We start from the raw sequence: 24,001 nt of genomic DNA, 5'->3' as shown, positions 1-24,001 counted from the left end.
GCTGGAGGGGTGATCGCACCCCAAGAGGATACAGACGCCCCTGGGAAAACCCCTGAAACACAGTCTACCTTCACATTGCTCCTTACCCTTCTCACTTGTGCTATAACGCGTGATAACCCCCTCGCACGGTACTCTGCTTACTTAAAAGCCTTGTGCAGCACCTGTCAGTTTTGGAATTGATTGTTTTGCTTTTATCTTTCTCTCTCTCTCTCTCTGTGACATTCTCTGCTCCTAGCGGAACTGTCATCTCTGACTTGTCATGGAGCACATTTAAGCTTTTGAAAAAGAAACAAATGTTTGTTTGCAGTGTTTGAATAAAATTCCTGTTTTCTACAACCTCCTGTGTTTCTGTGCAAATCTGTGACCAAGCGTGACTATATATATATATATATATATATATATATATATATATATATATATATATAGTAGATATATATATATATATATATATATATAGTAGATATATATATAGTAGATATATATATATATATATAGTAGAGATATATATATATATATATATATATATATATATATATAGTAGATATATATATATATATATATACACATATTGTCTTACTAAAGTATTCAGACTCTTGATCAACTTTTTCATTTTCCTAAATAACAAATTCTACTCTGACATGTTGTTGTCTTTGATAACTCACAATTAGAATTTCTTTTATGTGATCTTGTTTTATACAATAAAAAATGTAAGAAAAAAGGAAATATGCTATTTGCATAAGTATTCAACTTTATATAAATGTGTAGCATTGTCTTTTGCAGCAATAACAATATATGTTTTTGGAGTAAGTATGTACCAGCTCTACTCACAGTCTGGAAGTGGTTTTGACTCATTTTTCAAATCAGATTTGGACTAGATTATTCACATTTTTCAGGTAGTGCTGATAAAGTACTGTAATTTTCAAATAGTGCCATGAATTCCCAATTGGACTGAGATCAAGTCTTTGACTTGGTCATTGTAGAATATTCATTTTTTTCCATTGATCCAGTCTAGCATTACTTTGGCCTTGTGTAAGAGATCATTACCCTGCTGAAAGAGGAACTTTTCCTCAGGCATAGTATATTTATGAGACTGAAATATGTTATTTTGCAGTATTTGCTTGTATTTTCCACTATCCATTCTTTCTTTCACTTTAACCAGATTCCCATTCTCTCGTGAAAAGCATCCCAACAGTATAATACTACCAACTGTCATACTTACCTATAAGTGTGGTATTTCTGAGTTGTGGGCAAGGTTACCTCCCTTAATTGTGGGCTTTTTAGTTCGACTTGTGTAAACTTAGGTCTTCCAGAGCACAGGACGAATACTTACATAGACAGCATATTTCCTGTTTTTCTTAAGGATTTTTTTCCCAAAAATAACAACATCACATTAATAAAATTTATTTTTTGAGTTTAAAATAAAAAATGATTGAAAACAATGTTTAAGTGTACTATTTGTTAGTAAAATTAGACAATTGGTAAAGGGTTTGCATATACAGTATTTGCAAGGAACTGTGTGTGTGTGTGTGTAATTTTTTGTATTTCTGATTTGATACATTGTGCCTCACAAATCAGTGAAACCAGTGTATGATACTTTACCAAGTCACTGCCTCTTTGGAGATTGCATGTTAAAGGTACTGCTCAGACCATGGTTTTTAGATCAGACTGGAAAGTTTTTGTTGACAAAAGGAAAACCAAGGTCGTCCTAATTTTCAGGATTATTAGATGTCAATGTGGACTTATTAGGTACTGTATATCAATTTATTTGTAAATATTATTAAAAAAAACTAAACTATAGATGACTGTAGTGCTGTATTTGTCTGTGTATGTTTTATTGGTTCATGCAAAAAATCTGTTGAAAGAACAATGAACATATTCTTATGATTTGAAGGAAAAAATTAAGGTGTAATAACTGTATGTAAATAAATGAAAGAGGGACAGGTTTAATTGAAAGAATGTGGCATTCTTCCATATGGTACTGTTTTGCTGTTAAAGTTGTTATTTGTGTACATTTCATTTTATTCTATAAAAATGGATCACTGGGGGAAAAAAGAAGATTGCTGAAATCAGAAACTTTAGGGAGTGAGCAACTCTTTCATTTTCATTTCATCTGTACTTGTTACCGAATTCCAGAGGAAGTATCTTACTGTATATCATTACTTTGGCAATCTTATACACACATCAGTTTAATTATGCAGAATATAAAATTAATCACTCCATGTTTGTTGTTGTGTAGCTACAGCTCTAAAATAGCTCGGCATGATGTGTTATGAGGAGGTGGAGTTCAAATTGCTTGAATGAGCAGGAACTAAAATGGAACTTAAGCTCACCAGATGGAGCTATAAAGTACAAACAGTAAAGTTTCTAGTCCACTGCCAGTGAAAACCAGTGTTTCTGGTGGATGGAGTCTTGCTTAGAAGGGGCGGTGTCTTAACTCAGTCACAGGGGTCAGTTGAGCGTGACCAAGTCTCTGAAACTTTCACTCATCTCATAGTGCCAGCTGTATGGTAATTAGCATGAATGAGTTGTGAGATCAGGCAGTGGGGGACGGCAGATGGCTTCTGCAGCAGGAGCATTTGAGCTTGACTAGTAACTTAAGGTGTTCTGGTATTTGCAGTTATGCTATTCCCACGAAAAACTGGAAATTAATCTATTTTTAGGCACTTTTTGGGGGGTGGAGGTCAATTTGTTTTTTGTTTTTATTGTAACCTATGAGCTGCAGTTTTTGGAGAATAAACATTAAAATGAAAATATTTGGTGGCTTGGACTATATACTGGTGAGTGAATTCATACTTTTTGTTTGTTTTTCAGTTGACATTGATAACTTCCTTGTTTTTTCAAATATTTAATTAAATTTGTCCAAAAATGTTTTTTAGATTTATCTTTATTGTCTTTCATCCTTTGTCTTTGACTAGTATATTTTTATTCTTCTAGTATATTCTTGGTAGTAAAGAAGGGTTTACGGCACACTTACTTGACTGTCTGTAGTTAACAATAAAGATATTTTCATTACAGCACCATTCAATATGTAGGTTGAATTCTCTGTTGTAAAGGTATCTCAAATGTAGATACTATATGTCTCATGGTATATAGAGAGCATGAAGAGTGGAGATATGTACACATCAAGTAAGCTGTAAAAGGGAGCAAAGACATTTTAAAGAATAAGAGGGGATGAAGTAAGCAGAAGACTAGTTTATGTTCTAGGTGAGACACTACTGTGCAGATCACATGGGTATGAGGAGACAGAGAGAAAGCCACAGGGGACTAGTGCTTTTTAAGAATAGTTGGGATTAAGGTTTAAAATGTGTTCCATAAATCAGTTATTTTCCTTGTGGTAAATATTTATAACATTCAAATGGCTAGATACATTTTGACCAACTGTATTATTAACTTAATCCTTTAATTCCTTTAATTCTACCTTTAGACAGTCATGTATAAAACTATCCTTATATTCTCTAATATTTAATATTATTTAAGAGGACAAAACAACCCTTAGAGAACATATAATTAAATCAAATATACACTCGTAAGCAACACAGCTTTACAACCAATACTAAAAAAACAAGCAAGGAGAAATCTGGTAAAATTAAAAGAAAATGCAACCTGTTTCCCTTGCCTACATCAGACTTGTATGACAAGTTTGATCCTAATATATATTATAACAAAAGTATTAAACACAAATCCAGGCAAGCTATATTATGATAAGATTAATTAAATGTTGCCAACTTCTTAAACATTTTTCAGCTGTTGCTCAGAGAGACAATTACTGTGTTTTCCTAAAATAGTTTAACTGATAACTTTCCCACTGAGTTATGAGAAGCACCTTAGCATTCTTCCAGTTAAACTAAATGAGTGTTTATGTGAGCAATGTAGTATAAAATACCACAATAGATATTCTTTTATATTATTTTATCCCATCTGCCATTATTTGCAGTATTACTGTTAAGGGTTTAGGAGTGTTTTTAATCTAAGGGAGTCAGAATTATATATAAAAGGTTTAGGTCAAAATGATTTTAGCACTCCCAAAACATATGATCTTGCTGGTTCACAATTCAGGTTTTGTCCTGGATAAATTTTAAATGAGATATGTACTGCATGAATAATTTTTAGCTGAAGTATATTATGCTTTGCAAGAACTGAAAAAGAAGAATGTATGAATATTTTCTGAAAAGCTGGTTTTAATTTTTTTCTGCAATGCCTTTGTTTTCTTTATCTAAAATTCCAATAGATTAATCCATGCCTCCAGAGATCTTCCTGGATGAATTTCTTAAAATTTATTGTTAAAATCTAGAAATGCTATCAAAACTATCTTATATTGGAAGAAGTTAAGAATAATTAGACATATTATTTTGGACCAGATGTCTAGGACTAGGTTACCTAGTGATTTCCAGAAGTTAAATACTAAATAGGGCTTGTTAGAGAATAGAGGAATATGTGGCTGTTATGTCAAAATATTATTTTTTTGCCCTTTAAGTGTTATGAGAAACAAAATATTTGCCCTTGAACGTGGACAAGGTTTGTCAAAATGCTATCTACTAGTTATAGCTAAAAAAATGGGGAGCCAATATAGAATCAGACAAAAAGGCAGAATAAAAATTTTCTTTTCTACAGTTTTTCTTTCTTTTGGAAGATCCACTTTGGTAGTCTTAAAAACCCTGCAGACATATATTAGAAAAGTGAATTCAGAACATAGATGGATGAATGTTACACAAAAACTGCAGAGATTTTATATGATGTGCATATTGTTCATTCATTCAGGAAAATAAAGTTTTAGCCTAGTCATATATTCTGCACCTCCCAGGCCCTCTTTTAATTAGACATAATTTACTGTGATGTCAGGTTTTTTTTAAATACCAAATAGGGGTTTTGGTTATTTCTTTGCAGGACTTCTCCTATGATGACTACAAAGCTGAATTTAATGTTGACGCCCCCAATGGTGTGGTCATGGAAGGGTATCTGTTCAAGAGAGCAAGCAATGCATTCAAGACTTGGAACAGGTCAGTTTTAGTTTCTGCAATGAATATTGCAAAACATGTGTTTTATAAATATTATTTCCAGCCATTATGCATTGGTTCCTTGATGAAATGTCATACATAATTGAGGGAGATTTAATGGGGCACTATGTGTATTGGAGGGTAAAACATTTATAGATGACATTTTTTTCATGGTACTGTTTTTACACTGGTCATGATGACCTTTTCTTTTATCTCTGATATTTCACTGCAGTTATGCCCATGTTATTTATAAAACCTTTCTAGTTGTGTTCAACACAGTCATCAACCACACAATAACAAGTGCTTCAGCAGCAGTTCAACAAACAGTTTTTCTCAAAAAGAGAATATAAAAATAAGAAGAATAAAACAAAACCAAACCAAAAACTGTATGAGTAAATATAATCCTGTCTGCATAACAAAATAAGTTGTGACTACAGTACCATTGGCCCCACTGAAATTGTTCCCAGCTATGCAGCTTGCACATACTAAGCAAAGCAGTGAAAAGAGTCTTGCAGCTATTGATTATACTTCCACCACAGTCACATGTGTGAAGGAATATATCAAATGCAGTGCTAGTATTTCATTGGTAAACCTGACAACCTCTTATATCATCTGCTCCAAGTTCAGGTAAGAAATGTCAAATGTGTCATACAGCTTTTTTGGGGAAAGAGTCAGTTACATATATCAGCAATTCTCTACAGGGTGGTCCAGGTCTACTTATGCAGATCCAGATTGCTTGAATGACTTCAATTTATGCGGGGATGATTCCAGTTCGGTGCAAAGACGATTCTTCATGTCGTCAGTTCATACACTTCTCGATGGTCCGGGATTTTTTGGGTGATTTTCTATGTAATAAACTTAATAAGTTACAGCATAATGAAAATTGCATAATTAGATCTGGACCACCCTGTACAATTAGTGGCGGTTCACTTTCCCTTGACAACCTCCCTAAAGTTCCTAAGCCTGTGTGGACTGATTTTTTTACAGATTATCTCTATATCTCTAGCCAAATTACAGAATCAAACTTCACCTCTATTGCTCAATCCTGCTCTTACTTTTCTTCTTAAGTCTTGTGCCTCGGTTTTTTTTTTTTGGTCCCATTTCTTATTATGAAATATTATTTGCCTTCAAATCAGTTGCCTCCAGAATTTCAGAGTTGAACATTAACATTGATTAAGTATTGCTTTTGTTTTCACAAGCTGACTCCTCACTTACCTGAGAACCTTATATAAGCTCACTTTTCAAAAACAAGTATTGTCAACCTCACTGTATAACTCATCACTGACCATTGTTTATTAGACACATTTTCTCATTTTTTCGGTTTTTGACTACTGTAACTCCCTATTTGCTAGTCGTCTTGTTAAAATAAGTTTAAAGGATTGCATAAGCTGATTCTCATTAGATTGCAATATACCTGTACTACAGCTCCTAGAGCTCTCACACACATTGCTCCTGTTCTTTGCTATTTACTGTAGCTGTCTGTTTACTCAGGTATCAAATGTAACCTTGCTCTCATAGCTTCCCTTAAGTCCTCTGGTACTGGAACTTTGATGGTCCCACATACCAAACTGTCTTTCTGGGGAGACAGATCATTCTATGTCTGGGATCCCACAACTGAAACTCTATACCTCAACAATTTTGTGACTGCTGTTCATTTTCTTTTTTAAAAACTGAACAGGAATCCATCCATCCATTTTCCAACCTGCTATATCCTAACTACAGGGTCTCGGGGGGGTCTGCCAGAGCCAATCCCAGCCAACACAGGGCGCAAGGCAGGAAACAAACCCCGGGCAAAGTGCCAGCCCTCCGCAGGGCACACCCCCACACTAGGGACAATTTAGGATCGCCAATGCACCTAACCTGCATGTCTTTGGACTGTGGGAGGAAACCGGAGGAAGCCCACACAGACACGGGGAGAACATGCAAACTCCACGCAGGGAGGACCCAGGAAGCGAACCCGGGTCTCCTAACTGCGAGGCAGCAGCGCTACCCACTGTGCCACAGTGCTGCCTAAACAGAAATCCTTTCTGTTTAATCAATATTTTCTTTAGTCTTAGATTTTGTTGGTATGACGGTATTGTTTGTTATATATTATTTGGTTTTATTTTTGTTCTGTTTTGTTACTATTACTGGTTTCTGACTTTTTATGCTTTTGTATATTGTGTAATGCATTCTTGGTTTTGAGAAAAACACTATGTAAATAAAAACAATTGCCACCATTAATACAGTTTTAGAAATCAAAAAATCATCGTGTAAAAAAAGATTTTGTGTTCCTCAAAACAAATGCCTCCAATTCTTTTCAATGAGTGGCTTTACCATTGGATATTGTTTTTAAATATTATGATCTGATTATTCATAAATATACTTTTAAAGTTGTGCACGGCAGAGTATTGTAGTCTGACGCTTAGGTCAATGAAAACACCAATTATAGAACAACTTTATATCAGTGTTTCCTAAACAAGTTAAATATGTTAATTAACTTGTTCTGAAAATAGAGGAAAGCACTTACAATATGTAAATATTTTGCATCTAAAAAAGTCATTATGTGAGTTCTTATTTATTGATAAACTCATTCAAAGAAATCACTCAAGGAAATGATTAGAATAAGTAAATAGCTAAGTATTATATATGTATAATAGATTTTAGGTTAAAAAATAGATAAAAATACTGTAGTAAAGCTGGCTCCTATAAAGGTTGTCAAATTGGATGGATTTCCACTTTCCCGTTTTATTGAATCATGTTTTTGCTGATGATTTAACAATGAAAAAAGCAATTTCTGGCTTTTTTTATAAATAAAATATTTTGTTTTAAAGTTGTTTTTTTTTTAAAGTAGATGTGGAGGAGGAAAATGTATCTTCTTTGTATTAAAACAGTAAAAGGTGTAATTCCAAAGCTGATTTTCCTTACTTACATTCAGAGTTAAAGATATTATGTTACTTGAAAAACGTATTATCTGAACCCATGTGGAAACGTATCAATATGAATTGCATTAATATTATTAATATATTTTATTCAATAATATAAAAATGATGCTGCAAACAGGGCTCTTTTGACATGCATACACCATCTACCAGTGAACCTGATGAAAATTAGAATACATTAACTTGACCATAAGTTGGGCAGACTTGCTATTATTCTTAAATGCTATAAAACTAGCAGGGGTATCCGGTGCTGGCTGGAGTAGAATAAAATGTAGTAATGTTAACAACATAAATTCTCCAAGAGGAAAAATTTTGTCCCCAACCAAAATTCCATTAACTAAATCCACATGGGAGTGCAATTTTGCATACTTATGTCATGTCCCAAAATGCCTCCTAGGATTAGTTCCCTAAAAGCATAGATACAGGCAAATTCCTAATGAAACATACATTATGGCCTTCCCCCATACAAATTGGGTCATGACATGTGAATTTTCCATACAGGATTAAAAATGCATACTCAGCTTTATATATTAGACTAAGAATTGAATATTCATTTTTCAAATACATATATATTCAAATATATTCAAACATACATTAAATGTTTCAAGTGTTTCGTGTGCATTTGTGCCATATATGTCTTTTTATGTCTCTTTATTATTAATATTTTTGGTTTTTGCTCATGATGTGGTTGAAGAGTTAAGTGGTTATGACTGAATGCACAGACATAGCCTTCAAACAAAAGTGACACTTGAAACACAGCCTATCACAAAAAGATGACTTTCACTGTGTAGAAAATTACATGGTCAAAGAGAAATGGACACTTCACATGCCTGTAATGCATATATAAAATCCACACAAAATTGCTCATAACTGCTTAAACATTTTAAATATATGTACTCATTTTATTTTTGTGGTCCTTAGGTCCAGAACATTTAAAGTTACTGCTGATTTCCATTTTATATAAATATTGAGTGGCTGTGAGTCTACACATTTTGCAAAAGAAGTCACTGAATGTAGTTTGCATTGTAATGATCTTTGAGTTATTTCCTCATTATGTTGTTTTTTTTAAGCTGACGCTAAACATACAGATCTTGAAGCATTCTACTTGAGCATTTAGATGAGTGCCAGACTTTACAGCAATACTAATAATAGCTTGACTGACCAGGTTACCCTTAGCTTCACAGCAATTCAAAATTCTCCTACTAAGTTAACAAACATTACACAACAGAATTTCAAAAGAAATCACAAGATATGTGCAGTTTTCTTTGCTTCTGTGTATGCTTAACAGATTTAACATAAAATGAAAAATTACTTATTATTACTTATTGTTTGGTTCATGCCTTTATCCAAGGTGACTTACAGCTTTACATCTGAGAGATGCAATTGGTTGCATTTCAATTAGTTTTTCCAGCTGGAGCACAGGCAGGTGAAGTGACTTCCTCATGGTCATACAGTGTCATTAATGTGATTTGAACCCACACCCTGAGGGTTTGAAGTCCACAGACTTAACCACTATGCTGCACTGCTTGCCTCGCAAATCAGGGATCTTAGGTTCAAGATGGAATCGGAACAGGATTAGAAGTAAAATGATACTTTCAGAGTGCTGGAGTAGTGCAATAAGTACCCCTGTTGATCAAAAAGCAGAGCAGTGGGGTTAAAAAAAAACTGTTATACAATACATTCTAATAATTAAAAATTACAAAAAATGTCTGACTGTGGCAGTGATGTGCAAAAACAGATGTACAAACTTGTGTGTGAAATGTGTGCAAGGTTGTATTACAGTCAAATGTCAGCTTTTGTCTTTCAGACAACAGTATCTGGGAAGATACGTCTAAAACAGATCATTAATCTTCCCATAAACATCACTGTAAAATAATACTAACGAAATAATACTGTTTATAATTGCAAGATTACTTCAGAATTTCTGTACAAGGTTTTGCCTTGGGTAAAAGCAGACAAATGCATTACCATGTGCATTTCAATGAAGACAGTTTTTTGCATGTGCTTGGACTTTTAAAATACTTTAATGTCAACAGCTTACTATAAATAAATATCTTAATGTTAATTAGTTTAATGTAAGTAAAGTTTCTTTCAATATTCACTGATGACTGAAAATTACAGTTGCTTATGATGGCGTCAAGTGAAAAGATCTGAAATAGGCAAGAAAACACAAATTGAAATAATCTGTATTGGTTTTTCCATGGCAGTCATTATATGTTAAAGATAAACAGTTGGAAATTTTGGAGTGTTTCTTATAACTTAACCGATGGCACCATGTCAAGCACAAACTAAGAATTTAGTTTGTGTAAAAATGTTAAAAATTGCACCCTAGGAACCAAGTTATCCGAACAATTTTATAACATTTCAGCAATTATTTACCACTCTGATGCTGATCTTTCTGATCATAAAATAGATCATTACGATAGCGGTTGACAAGAAAAAGTCAAAATTAATTGCAGAATTATGGTATTTGAAGGTTCCTCTAGAGTGCCTCTTTCTGTTGCACGATTTGGCTGAAAAACTAATCAACACATGGTCATCTCATAACAGACTTTTGAGTTTGGTATTTTTACGTCCAGCTGTTTTACATACACACAGAGACAGACAGACAGACAGACAGACATGCACCCATCATCAAGATATCAATGTTCTCGGTATCAGTGAATCTCAAACATTGATACTTGACAAAAACCGGAGATCAAAATTTCTGGGGAACCTAAAGCATTTGCTCCTCCCCCATAGGCGATAGGTTGTGGTGAAGGAGGGCACAAAGCAAAAAATTAGTTTAGCATAGCAAAGAAAAGAAGGAAGATGTGTTGCAATAACTGGTTCTTCATAAATGTACTTTTCATTATTGTATGTGATGGTTTTCCTAAACATTTGATCCGGTACTATGTTTATTTGAAATTTTTCTTCCTGCCATTCCATAAGTTATGTATGTTATCAGTACATCACAAGACACAGCTGGTGACCTCTAATTTCCAATAGGTCTTGCTGAAATTCTCATCCATACAGAACAGCTTCAACTCTGGCATGTTGGTGGGTTTCCTCACATTAACTGCTTGCTTAAGGTGCTTCCACAACATTTCGATTGGATTAAGGTCAGGACTTCGATTTGGCCATTCCAAAACATTAACTTTATTTTTCTTTAACCATTCTTTGGTAGAACGACTTGTGTGCTTAGGGTCGTTATCTTGCTGCATCATGACCCACCTTCTCTTCAGATTCAGTTCATGGACAGATGTCCTGACATTTTCCTTTTCCTGATATAATTCAGAATTCATTGTTCCATCAATGAAGGCAAGCCGTCCTGGCCCAGATGCAGCAAAACAGGCCCAAACCATGATACTACCATCACGTTTCACCGATGAGATACGGTTCTTATGCTGGAATTCAGTGTTTTCCTTTCTCCACACATAACGCTTTTCATTTAAACCAAAAAGTTCTATTTTGGTCTCATCCATCCACAAAATATTCTTCCAGTACCCTTCTGGTTTTTCTATGTGATCTTTAGCAAACTGCAGATGAGCAGCAATGATTTTTTTTGGAGAGCAGTGGCTTTCTCCTTGCAACCCTGCCATGCGCACCATTGTTGTTCAGTGTTCTCCTGATGGTGGAGTCATGAACATGAACATTAGCCAATGTGAGAGAGGCCTTCTGTTACTTAGAAGTTACCCTGGGGTCCTTTGTGACCTTGCCGACTATTACACGCCTTGCTCTTGGAGTGATTTTTGTTGGTCAACCACTCCTGGGTAGGGTAACAATGGTCTTAAGTTTCCTCCATTTGTACACAATCTGTCTGACTGTGGATTGGTGGAGTCCAAACTCTTTAGAGATGGTTTTGTAACCTTTTCCAGCCTGATGAGCATCAACAACTCTTTTTCTGAAGTCCTCAGAAATCTCCTTTGTTCATGCCATGATACTCTTCCACAAAAGTGTTGTGAACAGCAGACTTTAATAGATCCCTGTTCTTTAAATAACACAGGGTGCCCACTCACACCTGATGATGTTCTAGGTCATATTTATGTAAAAATATAGAAAATTCTAAAGGGCTAACAAACTTTCAAGCACAACTGTATGGTTCCTTTCAGATATTTCTTGGCCACATCTTTTGTTTTTTAAACAGTTGAAAATTCAAGTATCACTATTTAGAAAAAAAATAGTGAAAATTATTCTTTGTCAGAATCCCATTAAATTTTAACAGAGATACATATAAATATAAATAGTGTAGCAACACATAGCACTATGCTTACATCTACAGAAACATTTCACCTGTATGGCATCCACAAGTTAGCAGATACACTTCTTTATTTCCACTGTTGTCCACTGACTGATTATTGTTCTGTGGTATTTTGAAAGTACAAAACATACTGTTTGAGTGATGTGTGCATTGCCAAATATTTGAAGTAATATTGATTTAGATTTCAAACGTAGTGCATATTATTAATGCTTTAAAATAAAATCACTAACTGACAGTTCCTTTTATTTTTCTTGGCAGGAGGTGGTTCTCTATACAAAACAGCCAACTAGTCTATCAGAAAAAGCTGAAGGTAAAGCATTGCATGAATACAAATAGCAGTACTTTTTCAAAAGCAGTCTTTGTACAAATAAAAGTTTATTTGCTGTTTTACAATTTAGAGAAAAGACTGTGGTTAGCAGAATTGATGGCAATGGCAAAAGGCAACAATTTTAGAGTGTAGTATTTGGACAGTACACCAAGCATACCCACTTGGATAGGAAGTACAGATGAGGAAGTGTCAGGTTCATAACCATAGTGCCCAAAGGTAAAAATAATTATTTTAGAAACATTACAACATTATGCATGATTTTGTTCATACTTTATTATTTTATTAATTTATTTTGACATTATAGTACAATACTCAATTCACACAGAAGTTTCATTAGGTAATAAAGATTTGCCATATGTTATATTTTTAAAGTTGAACAAATAATGTGTCTGCAGTATGCTTTTTAGAATAATGCAGAATATCACATGTAAACATAATCAAGTAATTCTCCTTTTTTATTCTCAAATGTGACTAGAGAACTTATCTTTATTAACAAGTATATATCATTAAAATCTTCAAGGTGCTTGGTCCATTTGTCAAAGATGCTTTTAAAAAATACTTTTTTCTTTTGTATTATTAAAATAGTAAGTGATACAGCTTCAATCCCTGAGACTTGCTTGCTAATTTTCTATTGTACTAATATATAAAATCCCCTTATGACTTGATAATGTGTGCAGTATTACAAAAATAATTACAATATTACCCAAAGTAGGCTTAAGTATTCGTATTAAAAACAACTATATATTCAAATGCTATGTGCACATCTGTAATGTATGTGCTGTGTATGTATTTTATTGATATTTTCCAAAAATTGACTTGATAGCATTGAAAAGGAGCTTTAAAGTTCTTTTAAAGATAGATTTGTTAAGATAACAAATGAAGAATCAGAAATATGAGTTATTCTCCATTGTCTGTTCCTTGTTCTGATGAATGTGTAATAATATGAACATAAAACATAAGTAAATAAGGACTCTCTGATTATAAAAATGACTTTCAGGGCAATGGAGAATTATTGTAAAATAATGTTATTACTAGAACCATGGATGCAAAAAAAAAGGATTAGCAGCGTAGAAAAATGTGCCAAAATAGATTATGGAGGGCTGTGTTTAAAAAGCTGAAGGCTGTTCATCCACTAATAACAATAAAAGCTAATTATTCAAAAATATGAATAGGCTGCTACTGGAAATGATATAAAAACAGATCTGTAGGATGCCACAGTATTGCATATCATGTGTTGAGCAATGTAATTGCAGAATTAGTGCAACAAAAAACAAAAAATGTTTCTAATGTTAATTTTTGATTTTAAATAAGACTTTTTTTATCACACTTTAAAATTATATAGTGACATTTGATGAAACAGCCCAAGCACATTATGTTAATGGCTTGTGGAATTACTCAACCCCAAAGATATTTACTTACTGTTCATTTTTAGTTAGTAGCCTCGTTTATCAGTTTTTAAAATAATTGAACAATGAAAAAATCTTTCCTGATTGGTTAATATTAACATTTGTTACACAAATGTCTTACTAGCTAATTATAAGACTTAATATTTACATGACAGGATGTTCTGACCGTTGTGGTTGAAGATCTCAGGCTGTGTTCTGTCAAACCCTGTGAAGACATTGAAAGAAGATTCTGCTTTGAAGTTGTGTCACCAACAAAGTAAGTAGTTCCAAGAATTGTAAATTCATCTGAAACCTTCATTATCACCATCTGCCTCACTGCATGTATTCAATTAAATGCACCCTTCAAATGAATCTAGTAGAGATAGGTTATAAATTTTGCATTTTAATGTTGCTTTTTGAACATTATGAAATTGCAAAATATAGGATGCTTCAAAAAATGGTAATATGTGGGTTTACTTTGTACCTTATTATTGTTTGGCTGTTGGTTAAGTGAAAACGTAACAGGAGTTCTGAATCTTAAAAAGCAAGTCAATTAAAAGTAAAGAAAAATAAGTATTTTCCATTAACAGTACTAATGTGTTGTACTAAGTGAATATTCCCTGAGCGTTTTTATTATTTGTTCAACAGGAGTTGCATGCTGCAGGCAGAATCAGAAAAGCTTCGTCAAGCCTGGATCCATGCTGTGCAAGCCAGTATAGCATCTGCCTATAGAGAAAGTCCAGACAATTATTATATTGAAGTGAGTAAAACCATAAGAAGCTGCAAGAAGTTATTCCTGTCAATTATTTTGGTGTGACAACTAAGGTAGTGGTGTGGAAATAATGCTTTTCATTTATTTCTAAATATAATTCCAGTAACGATAAGAAAGAGGACAAAATAAGTGTAGCTGTGTTTTCCCAAAATTACCAAAGTTCTGCAGCTTCAACTCAAAAAATGGGATTCAACAAAAGCCTGACGCTTAGAAATAATTCCACAGACAAAATATCTTCGTTTTTAAAAGTTTAGTTAAGTTTCAAAGTAAAACAGTTCACACAAAAAAGAAAATTAAAATAGCAAAAAAAAGAAAAAATTAATGTTAAGAAAAGTTCAGTTCTGGGCTTAATCTTGTTATATCTCAAATCATTACCATTTCAAAACGTTTCAGAACCATTTCTAAACGGTCAGAAAACTGCATGCTTATCCCATTTCTAACTTGAAAATGGGTCTTTCAAGTTCCTCTTTACTGGAACTTGTTCTTACCACAACTAAGCTTATTATCACACTGTTTCTCAGGTATAGTAAGAAGATTCTATTTCTTACTAACTTATAGGGAGAAAGGACTATACCATAGGTTATGACTATGAAAGAAATTTATATTCAGATTAAGCAAACATTAACATGTGTTTAACTCAAAACTTTAACTTTCTAAGATTGGCTCTTACAAAATAAGAACATACATATGCATGACAGATACAGTATATAAAGAAGATATATGAAGTAGATATATGTGGGCAAACAAACAATTTGAAATAAGTCGACGTACGTCAGTATATTTAGTATTTTTTATTCCCTTGCCTTTTTTTTTTTACAAGGACGAAGTGGCCTTGAGCCTATCACAGTTGTCTACAGTGCACATTTCACACATGAGCCCATATTGGTGTAGAAAAAACATCTCATTTGTTTCTAAGAGGCTCTTTAAACAACTTGGGTGGGCCTAGTTAGTTGTTACAAAGGAGAAGAATTTGTTTTTCTTGTAATGTCTTAGAGTGCTTCTCCATAAATAATTCGCTAAAGCTAGGCTCATAATAAGCACATTGCCTATAATTATGGAAGTAACAAGTTTTAGTGACCATGTATTATCTGTTCAGCTCAGCCCATTCTATTTGTTATGTTCTGAGAATTGTTTTAGTGTCATGCAGAAATCATGTAATTAGTTACAGATACAAAAGCAAGTTTTATTACAGCATGCAGACAAAGTGAAAATTCTTCTGGGTCTCTGCTAAAGTGACTGTGTCAGTTCTTAGCATGATGATGTTTTACTCCTGCAGAAACTTGATAGGACTGCCTCTCCCTCAACTAGCAGCATCGACTCAGCCACAGAGCCCAAAGATCGCAGTATCAAGGGGGACACCATCCTTCAGCGTGTACAGGCTATTCCAGGAAATCAAGTGTGCTGTGATTGTGGCCAGGCAGACCCCCGCTGGGCAAGCATTAACTTGGGCATTCTGCTGTGCATTGAATGCTCAGGCATTCACAGGTAAAACTGTCTCCAACATTTTGTCAGCTTATGTCACCTGGCATGTCATGCCCAATTTACATTTACAGATTGATAAAACACATTTAAAGGTCCGTAAAATTAATATATATTTAAAAATATATTAAAATGATACACTGGTTATTTTAAAATATCTAAATAATATTTTAAAATAAAGAACATAAGAAATTTAACAAACAAGGGAACACCATTTGGTCCATGAAGCTCTTACCTGACTGCTTAGATGTCCCAATAACTCATCCATATACTTCTTAAAGGTGTCAAATTTTCTGTTTCAACTACATGATTTGGTAGTTCTAGATTCCTACAGTGCTTTGTATAAAGAGATTCTTCCTACCTTCAGTCTGAAATTCACTTACCCTTAATTTACTCTAGTGTCATCAAGTGCATGATTTGCTCTTTTAATTAAATAAATATTGTAAATCTATAATCTATTCATCTATAGTAATAGCGAAAGCAGTAGTCATATGAGAAATCTATATAATAGCAAAAGGAATATGGAATATAAGTTTGTGGGCTACAGTTGTGCTTGAAAGTTTGTGAACCTTTTAGAATTTTTTTTATTTCTGCATAAATATGACCTAAAACATCATCAGATTTTCACTCAAGTCCTAAAAGTAGGTAAAGAGAAACCAGTTAAACAAATGAGACAAAAATATTATACTTGGTCATTTATTTATCAAGGAAAATGATCGAATATTACATATTTGTGAGTGGCAAAAGTATGTGAACCTTTGCTTTCAGTATCTGGTGTGACCCCCTCTTTACAGCAATAACTGCAACTAAACATTTCCGGTAACTTTTGATCATTCCTGCACACCAGCTTGGAGGAATTTTAGCCCATTCCTCCATACAGAACAGCTTCAACTCTGGGATGTTGGTGGGTTTCCTCACATTAACTGCTCACTTCAGGTCCTTCCACAACATTTCGATTGGATTAAGGTCAGGACTTTGACTTGGCCATTCCAAAACATTAACTTTATTCTTCTTTAACCATTCTTTGGTATAACGACTTGTGTGCTTAGGGTTGCTGTCTTGCTGCATGACCCACCTTCTCTTGAGATTCAGTTCATGGACAGATGTCCTGACATTTACCTTTAGAATTCTCTGATATAATTCAGAATTCATTGTTCCATCAATGAAGGCAAGCCGTCCTGGCCCAGATGCAGCAAAACAGGCCCAAACCATGATACTACCACCACCATGTTTCACAGATGTGATGAGGTTCTTTTGGATGCATTGATTTCCTTTCGCCAAACATAACGCTTTTTCATTTAAACCAAAAAGTTCTATTTTGGTCTCATCCGTCCACAAAACATTCTTCCAATAGCCTTCTGTTTTGTCCACGTGATCTTTAGCAAACTGCAGACGAGCAGCAATGTTTTTTTTTGGAGAGCAGTGGCTTTCTCCTTGCAACCCTGCCATGCACACCATTGTTGTTCAGTTTTCTCCTGATGGTGGACTCATGAACATGAACATTAGCCAATGTGAGAGAGGCCTTCAGTTGCTTAGAAGTTACCCTGGAGTCCTTTGTGACCTCGCCAACTATTACACGCCTTGCTCTTGGAGTGATCTTTGTTGGTCGACCACTCCTGGGGAGGGTAACAATGGTCTTGAATTTCCTCCATTTGTACACAATCTGTCTGACTGTGAATTGGTGGAGTGCGAACTCTTTAGAGATGGTTTTGTAACCTTTTCCAGCCTGATGAGCATCAACAACTATTTTTCTGAGGTCCTCAGAAATCTCCTTTGTTCGTGCCATGATACACTTCCACAAACATGTGTTGTGAAGAGCAGACTTTGATCGATCCTATTCTTTAAATAACACAGGGTGCCCACTCACACCTGATTGTCATCCCATTGATTAAAAACACCTGACTCTAATTTTACCTTCAAACTAACTGCTAATCCTAGACATTCACATACATTTGCCACTCACAAATATGTAATATTCAATCATTTTCCTCAATAAATAAGTGACCAAGTATAATATTTGTGTCTCATTTGTTTAACTGGTTTCTCTTTATCTACTTTTAGGACTTGAGTGAAAATCTGATGATGTTTTAGGTCATATTTATGCAGAAATAAAGAAAATTCTAAAGGGTTCACAAACTTTCAAGCACAACTGTATACTAGCAGCAGTTGAGGTGAGCTGAGCACCATAAAGTCATTGGTTTAGATCCATCCTATCCTCTGTTTCTGACATAAATCAAATTATTTAGCCAAAATACATTTTAATTGTTGTAGCTTTTGTAAAGTGTTTTGATGCTTACATTGACTGATTTCCTTACATTACAGATAAGAACACATCAAAGTAAATGATAATATTTCCATCAATCCACAAAACATGTGGAAATATTCATGCATTAACACATACAAAAAAGCATACATGTGAATTTATCCTTAGAGTAGTTTGGTTCATACTTCAAATCATTATAAAATGAACCACAAGAATGTCTGGTGAATGTGGAAGTTTTGAAATTCAACCTTAATAAATGATATTTTTAAATGAACATAAAGACCAACTCATTTTGTGACAATTGTAGATAACCCAAAAAACAATTGCATTTCATAGGTTATTTGCTACATCATCACACTGTCACAGAATGTCTGAATCATGTTTTTTATTGAATGTGTTTTATTTTGATAATGTGATAAAAGTGGCAATAACAAAAACCCTTTGTCTTAAAAGAGCAATGGGACTTTCACACTTTATTAAGTCAAACCATTGTAGAATTTTTAAACAATAGACATGATTCCTGCAATCCTGTCCTGAAATTCAAACCCTACGTGGAAATCTGTTTGTTCAGTGCATAAAATGAAAAGCAAAATAGAAATGCAGTACTGTATATCATTTTCATAAGTGAAAGACAAGTATTTATTTAATGTCATTTTAGAAGTCTGGGTGTTCACTGTTCCAAGGTGCGGTCACTTACTCTAGACTCCTGGGAGCCAGAGTTGCTAAAGGTAAAATGTTTATTTCATTATTTCACGTGTTGAAATGTTTTCTAATGTTATGGATGCCTTGAAATGCTCATGTTACACCTTTTTCCCTAACTTTGCAGCTTATGTGTGAATTAGGAAATATCACTGTAAATCACATTTATGAAGCAGGGTGTGAGGAGCTTGGCCTGAAGAAGCCAGCGGCTTCAAGTTCAAGGTAGACTTATTTTTTGCTTGTTACATTATCTTACCAGTATGAAATTATCCAGTATGTTATGTTATTTACAAGAAAATATCGGGTAGGTTTTCATGGCACCTCCATGCCTCTGTTTGTGAACAGAGGGATCCAACTAACAGCATTCTCTCTTTTCTTTGCTGTTAGATTTTCTACCTTTGTTTTCTTTTTGAAATAGCCTGGCTATGCTTTGACCAAATTTCTGTATAACTTGATAAGTGTGGTAATTTTATATTAATACTAACAAAGAACAACTATCATTTCATTATTTAAAATTACATTCATCTGTACAGAAGTGCTATATTAGTTTTGTTATTCACTTTGAATAATATTATTGCAATATTTTTTTTAAATTGTAAATTCATAACATTTTGTAAATTTTCCCCTGGAGTTAAAAAAAAAAAAAACATTTTCTATTTCCTTTTTGGAAATCATGTTGTGTGTTAGAAAAGAGAAGGAAGAGTGGATCAAGGCCAAATATGTGGAGAAGAAATTTCTAAAAAAGATGGCAACTGGTGAGGTTTTAACTGACAGTGATAAGACCAATCATTGGAGGGTGAAGAAATGTCACAGAAACAACAGTTCAACCAAAGCAACATCTATGCGGCGGAAGTATCGACAGGACCCTGGGAATGTGCTGCCTGCCAGTATTTCCTCTGGTAGGAAATGTGTTTTTTCCTGTTAGCATATCCTAAACATTTCTGAGTGTTATGCTTTCTGGCTGTAAGGAGTTGGTCTATTAGAAGTAAGGGGAAGATGAACCAGTCTTTTGTCTTACTAATCAGAAGAACACGTTCTAATTTTTACAGACCTAAGACTGAAATCACTTTTAACTAGTAAATGTAATAATTGTTATCACTAAATATGTAGAAAACTACTGTGTTATATATAAATATCTGCTACTAATTAAAAAAAAAACTCCCTTTATGTTGTACCTTGAGTAATCCAAGTTGAATATAGAATTCTTATTTTCCATTTAAAAACAAGAAAGTGTGGTTTTTTTATGCCTAACATGATGTGGAACTGACTGGCATACAATTAGACAGGAGTTTGTATGAATTACCTATTAGTGCTACCACAGGTAACCCAAAACTACTGCAGAAGTTGAAATTATGGTCATCCTGTAAATATCCTGTCCATATATCAGCCTTGTATCATAGGTTTGGTGTGGTGGAAGCATGCTCACAAAGAACTGTTTCCCAGATATTGTTTGGTGAAAAGACACAAGCACAAACTAGTTCTGTAGAGTGTGATGCAATAGTAAACAGCATTAGTCCCCAGTGTAATCTATGCATTGTTTTAATTAATACACATTTCACTGCTTTAAAACATCCAGTCTGTTAGAGAACAACATTGACATTTTAGTTTTCCTGTCTGAAAATCTAAAGCTGGCACAAAAGTAATCTTAGAGGTTATTGCGACACTCAGAAATTAATATTAAAAATACATTTTGTAATGTGCTTGGTTCCAGGTTTAAGTTTAATTAATAAGTTCCCACTTTATTTTGCTTATTTCTTTGAAATACTCATATCTCTCAATTATATAAAAAAATCCTGTGATGAGACAAGACTTTTTGGAATTTTTTTTCAAGTCACGCGAGTCGAGACTTTGGCCATGAGATGTTTTCATGTCACGCTCTCCTCTCAAACTTCACCTTTCATTTGTGTGAATGATTTTGTCAGACACAGTTCTTGCTCTCTCAGCTCTTTTAAATTTTAACATTTTCCTCACTTTAAGTTCCCAATTAAAGATGACGTGTTATGTCCAAATCTTATTGAAGAATTTCATCACGAAGGGTTATCAACACGGGCAATCCTAGCACCGAGAAACAATGAAGTCAAACGAATTAACGCCAAAAATGTGGATCGGTTACATGGCAAATTGGTTAAATGTGTATCAATAGACTACGCTAAAACAGTTGGTGGTGATTGTGCGGAAGAGGAAAACATCAACTTACAAATTCCCAAAGAATATCTACAACCGTTAACACCATCCGGTCTTCCTCCGTATGAATTACTGTACAAAGAAGGATGTATCCAAGAAAGGTAATGTAGTACATCTTCAGGGGATAACATTAGACAACAAAGGAGATCTTGATATGCCATTCGTATGAAAATGTTAACAGTTTCCCGTTAGAATAGCTTTTGCAAAGATAATTTACAAATCTCGGAGCCAAACATTCAAAAAAGTTGTTTTATTTAATAGAGAAAAAGAAACGAGAGTCAATCACGTGCAGTTATATGTTGCATTGTTACAATGAAAGTCCAAATACAGAATCAAAATTCAATGCGATATTGATGAAAATTTAATTAAAAAAAATAGTTTTTACTAAAGTTTCACAGTAAAAGTGTAAGTTTAAAAAGTTTTTGCATGTTAATGTCAAAGCCAAAAAGAACAAAATCGTATTACACAACAAAAAACTCTAATGCAACATGAAACATAATTTACTTTCAAATTATTAGGTTTTACTATTTTTTAATATGGTTAATTACTCGCTGTAATGTAAAATAGTAAGTAAATCGTACATCTGCATCCCCATACGCGAGCGACAGAACCGCAAAGAGGCTAGCGTGTAGCACAGGCACGGGGGTTGGCAAGCGAAGCGAGCAGGGGGCCTGTATTGAAATATTTCAGAAACTAAATATATTTTAAAAAAAATTAAAATGCACAACTGTTCTATTACTACAGTTGGTGTTCAATTTTATAAATAATTGTTTTAAGGGAAAATGTTTATTTTTATTTTATTTTGTGAAACAAAAGGTTACTTGCTTCAATGTTGTTTTGTTTTGGTATCAGTACCAAAGTCGAAATTTTAATATTAATCCAACATTAGTGTAAACTATCTCTTTGGGCATGTAAAGTATATTGAATGTACGAGTAGGAGGAAGAGCTGCTGCAGAAGTTAGGCACTGGCTTGATATACAGTATTTAGAATTTTCTCTGTTCACAGATTCAGATTTAAAAGCAGACATTACAATTTGGGCCACTGCTCCTCTGTTGTAAAGTTGCTCCTTTGCAGTAGCACAAGATGAGTATAGGGATGCTCAGACACCCCTGGATGTGGAATGTAGCCAACATTGGTAATGAATGAGAGAGTCACGTCATTAAAGACTTTGGTTGGAGAAAGGAAAAGCTTGACAACTCTTTGCACATATTAAGTTTGAAATTATTTAGAGTAATTTGACCTTCTCTGGGAAAATTGGTTGCAGTGCTTGAAAGGGGTCCACCTACTAAGTCATGGTATTACAGCTAGACAAATGAAGGGAAATGATTGGAAGCCTGTTTTAAATCTAAATAATGAATTCTTACTGGTTTTGTGTGCTAGCGATAAACAACAAAACCCTGGACTTATTGATGGAGACATACAGTTAGAAAGGCTATCAAGTTAAAGAAGAAAGCTAAAGTGTTAAAATGACCTGGCTGTGAAATAGTGAGGGAGCTAAAAAGATGACAGCTTTGATGAAACTTAAAATAAAGGCCAAGGTTTACAATGTTTTTTCTGAATTCCTTGTAAAATAATTTTTAGATCACCTCATGGAGCTTTGGCAACCAATTACACATTTCAAGATGGGTAGGCAGAATATCTGGCTGGTGGTTCTCAGGAAGACTAAAGTAACATTCATCTTAGCAAAAAGTATTATCAGGTGATGAACTTTGAATAACTCCTGAACCCGCCAGACACACAGAATTCTCCAGTGGGTGCCTACAATCTTCAGTATTCATTTTTGAGAATTAAATGATTACATCTCTAAATTTATAATGGTAAAATATTCTGCTCTATTGCATGGACTGAACTAATTAGTTTGCAGCCATAGATGGAAAGACAATGAGATGTTTTAAAATTTATTTTTAGCTTCTCTCCCAGAATATGATATGATATTATAATTTGATATACAGTATTATTACACTATGATAGTAGGTTACACTCTGCAGATGATGGGGAAGTAGCTGCGCAAAGTGAAGTATTGCAAAGTGAAGTATTTTAACTGTCTTGGGGTCTTATGCAGCAGCATCAGTATTATAGGTATTGTAGCATACAGTAGTGAAGTGCAAGCCTAGATTTAATTTACAAGCTGTCATCATCATTCTCCTTCGTAGTGATAAGCTTGACAGTCTTGGAGGAATTTAGAATATAGCATCTGCTTCTCTTAGTTGTCAGAAGCTAGTTGAGGTATTTTGGGCATCTAAGGAGAATAAGGGCAACCCCATTAGTAAACATTCCAGACAACTTTCTAGTTTTTCTGTTGTGTATGGTGTGGGAATGTTAAAAGTGGAGCAGTGACTTCCACAGTGATTGAAACATCCTGGACAAGTGTATAATTTCTTTAGCTTATTAAGCATGGTATTCATTTTTGGAGGTCTGAAACTGCACATGGCAATAGGAACCTGTAACATTAATTACCAATATGCAGGTTTGTTCAGTGCAAAGAAAATGTTACAAGAATCATTGTGCATTGATTACAAGTGGTGTGTTGACATCACCATCCCCACAGCCAAGAACAAGAACAGGTTATAGGAATGCTCCTTTAGCTTATCAGTTTTATTAACTAGTTTGGTGCTACTAAAAGAAAGCTGTAAAGTTCCAAGTCAGAGGTTAACGTCAAGCACTACCAGACTCCTGTTGAATTAACTACATTAATCTTGTAAGTTGCCAATGCTTTTAGCTTTGAAAAACATTTT

At 34.1% G+C, this 24,001-nt stretch overlaps 1 protein-coding gene across 7 annotated transcripts in view; it reads left to right on the top strand.

The window, feature by feature from the left end:
* Window positions 1-24,001, top strand: part of acap3a (ArfGAP with coiled-coil, ankyrin repeat and PH domains 3a) — a 125,787-nt gene that overhangs the window by 80,874 nt on the left and 20,912 nt on the right. For 6 of the 7 annotated variants that reach the window (XR_005634040.1, XM_039755744.1, XM_039755745.1 and 3 more), the window contains exons 11-18: window positions 4,885-4,997; window positions 12,414-12,465; window positions 14,045-14,145; window positions 14,517-14,628; window positions 15,917-16,125; window positions 19,041-19,110; window positions 19,209-19,303; window positions 19,769-19,980. Coding sequence is in view for 6 of the 7 variants with exons in the window: in XM_039755744.1 (XP_039611678.1) it covers window positions 4,885-4,997; window positions 12,414-12,465; window positions 14,045-14,145; window positions 14,517-14,628; window positions 15,917-16,125; window positions 19,041-19,110; window positions 19,209-19,303; window positions 19,769-19,980 (964 nt within the window). In the remaining variant the exon portion in view is untranslated. Of the gene's footprint in view, window positions 1-4,879; window positions 4,998-12,413; window positions 12,466-14,044; window positions 14,146-14,516; window positions 14,629-15,916; window positions 16,126-19,040; window positions 19,111-19,208; window positions 19,304-19,768; window positions 19,981-24,001 lie in introns of all 7 variants that reach the window. The other variant, XM_039755743.1, reaches the window with a different exon arrangement.

The sequence above is a fragment of the Polypterus senegalus genome, chromosome 6 (genome assembly GCF_016835505.1).
Source record: "Polypterus senegalus isolate Bchr_013 chromosome 6, ASM1683550v1, whole genome shotgun sequence".
Taxonomy (NCBI): Eukaryota; Metazoa; Chordata; class Cladistia; order Polypteriformes; family Polypteridae; genus Polypterus; species Polypterus senegalus.
Note: the sequence above shows the minus strand (reverse complement) of the source record. Positions and strands in the feature narration are given on the sequence as shown.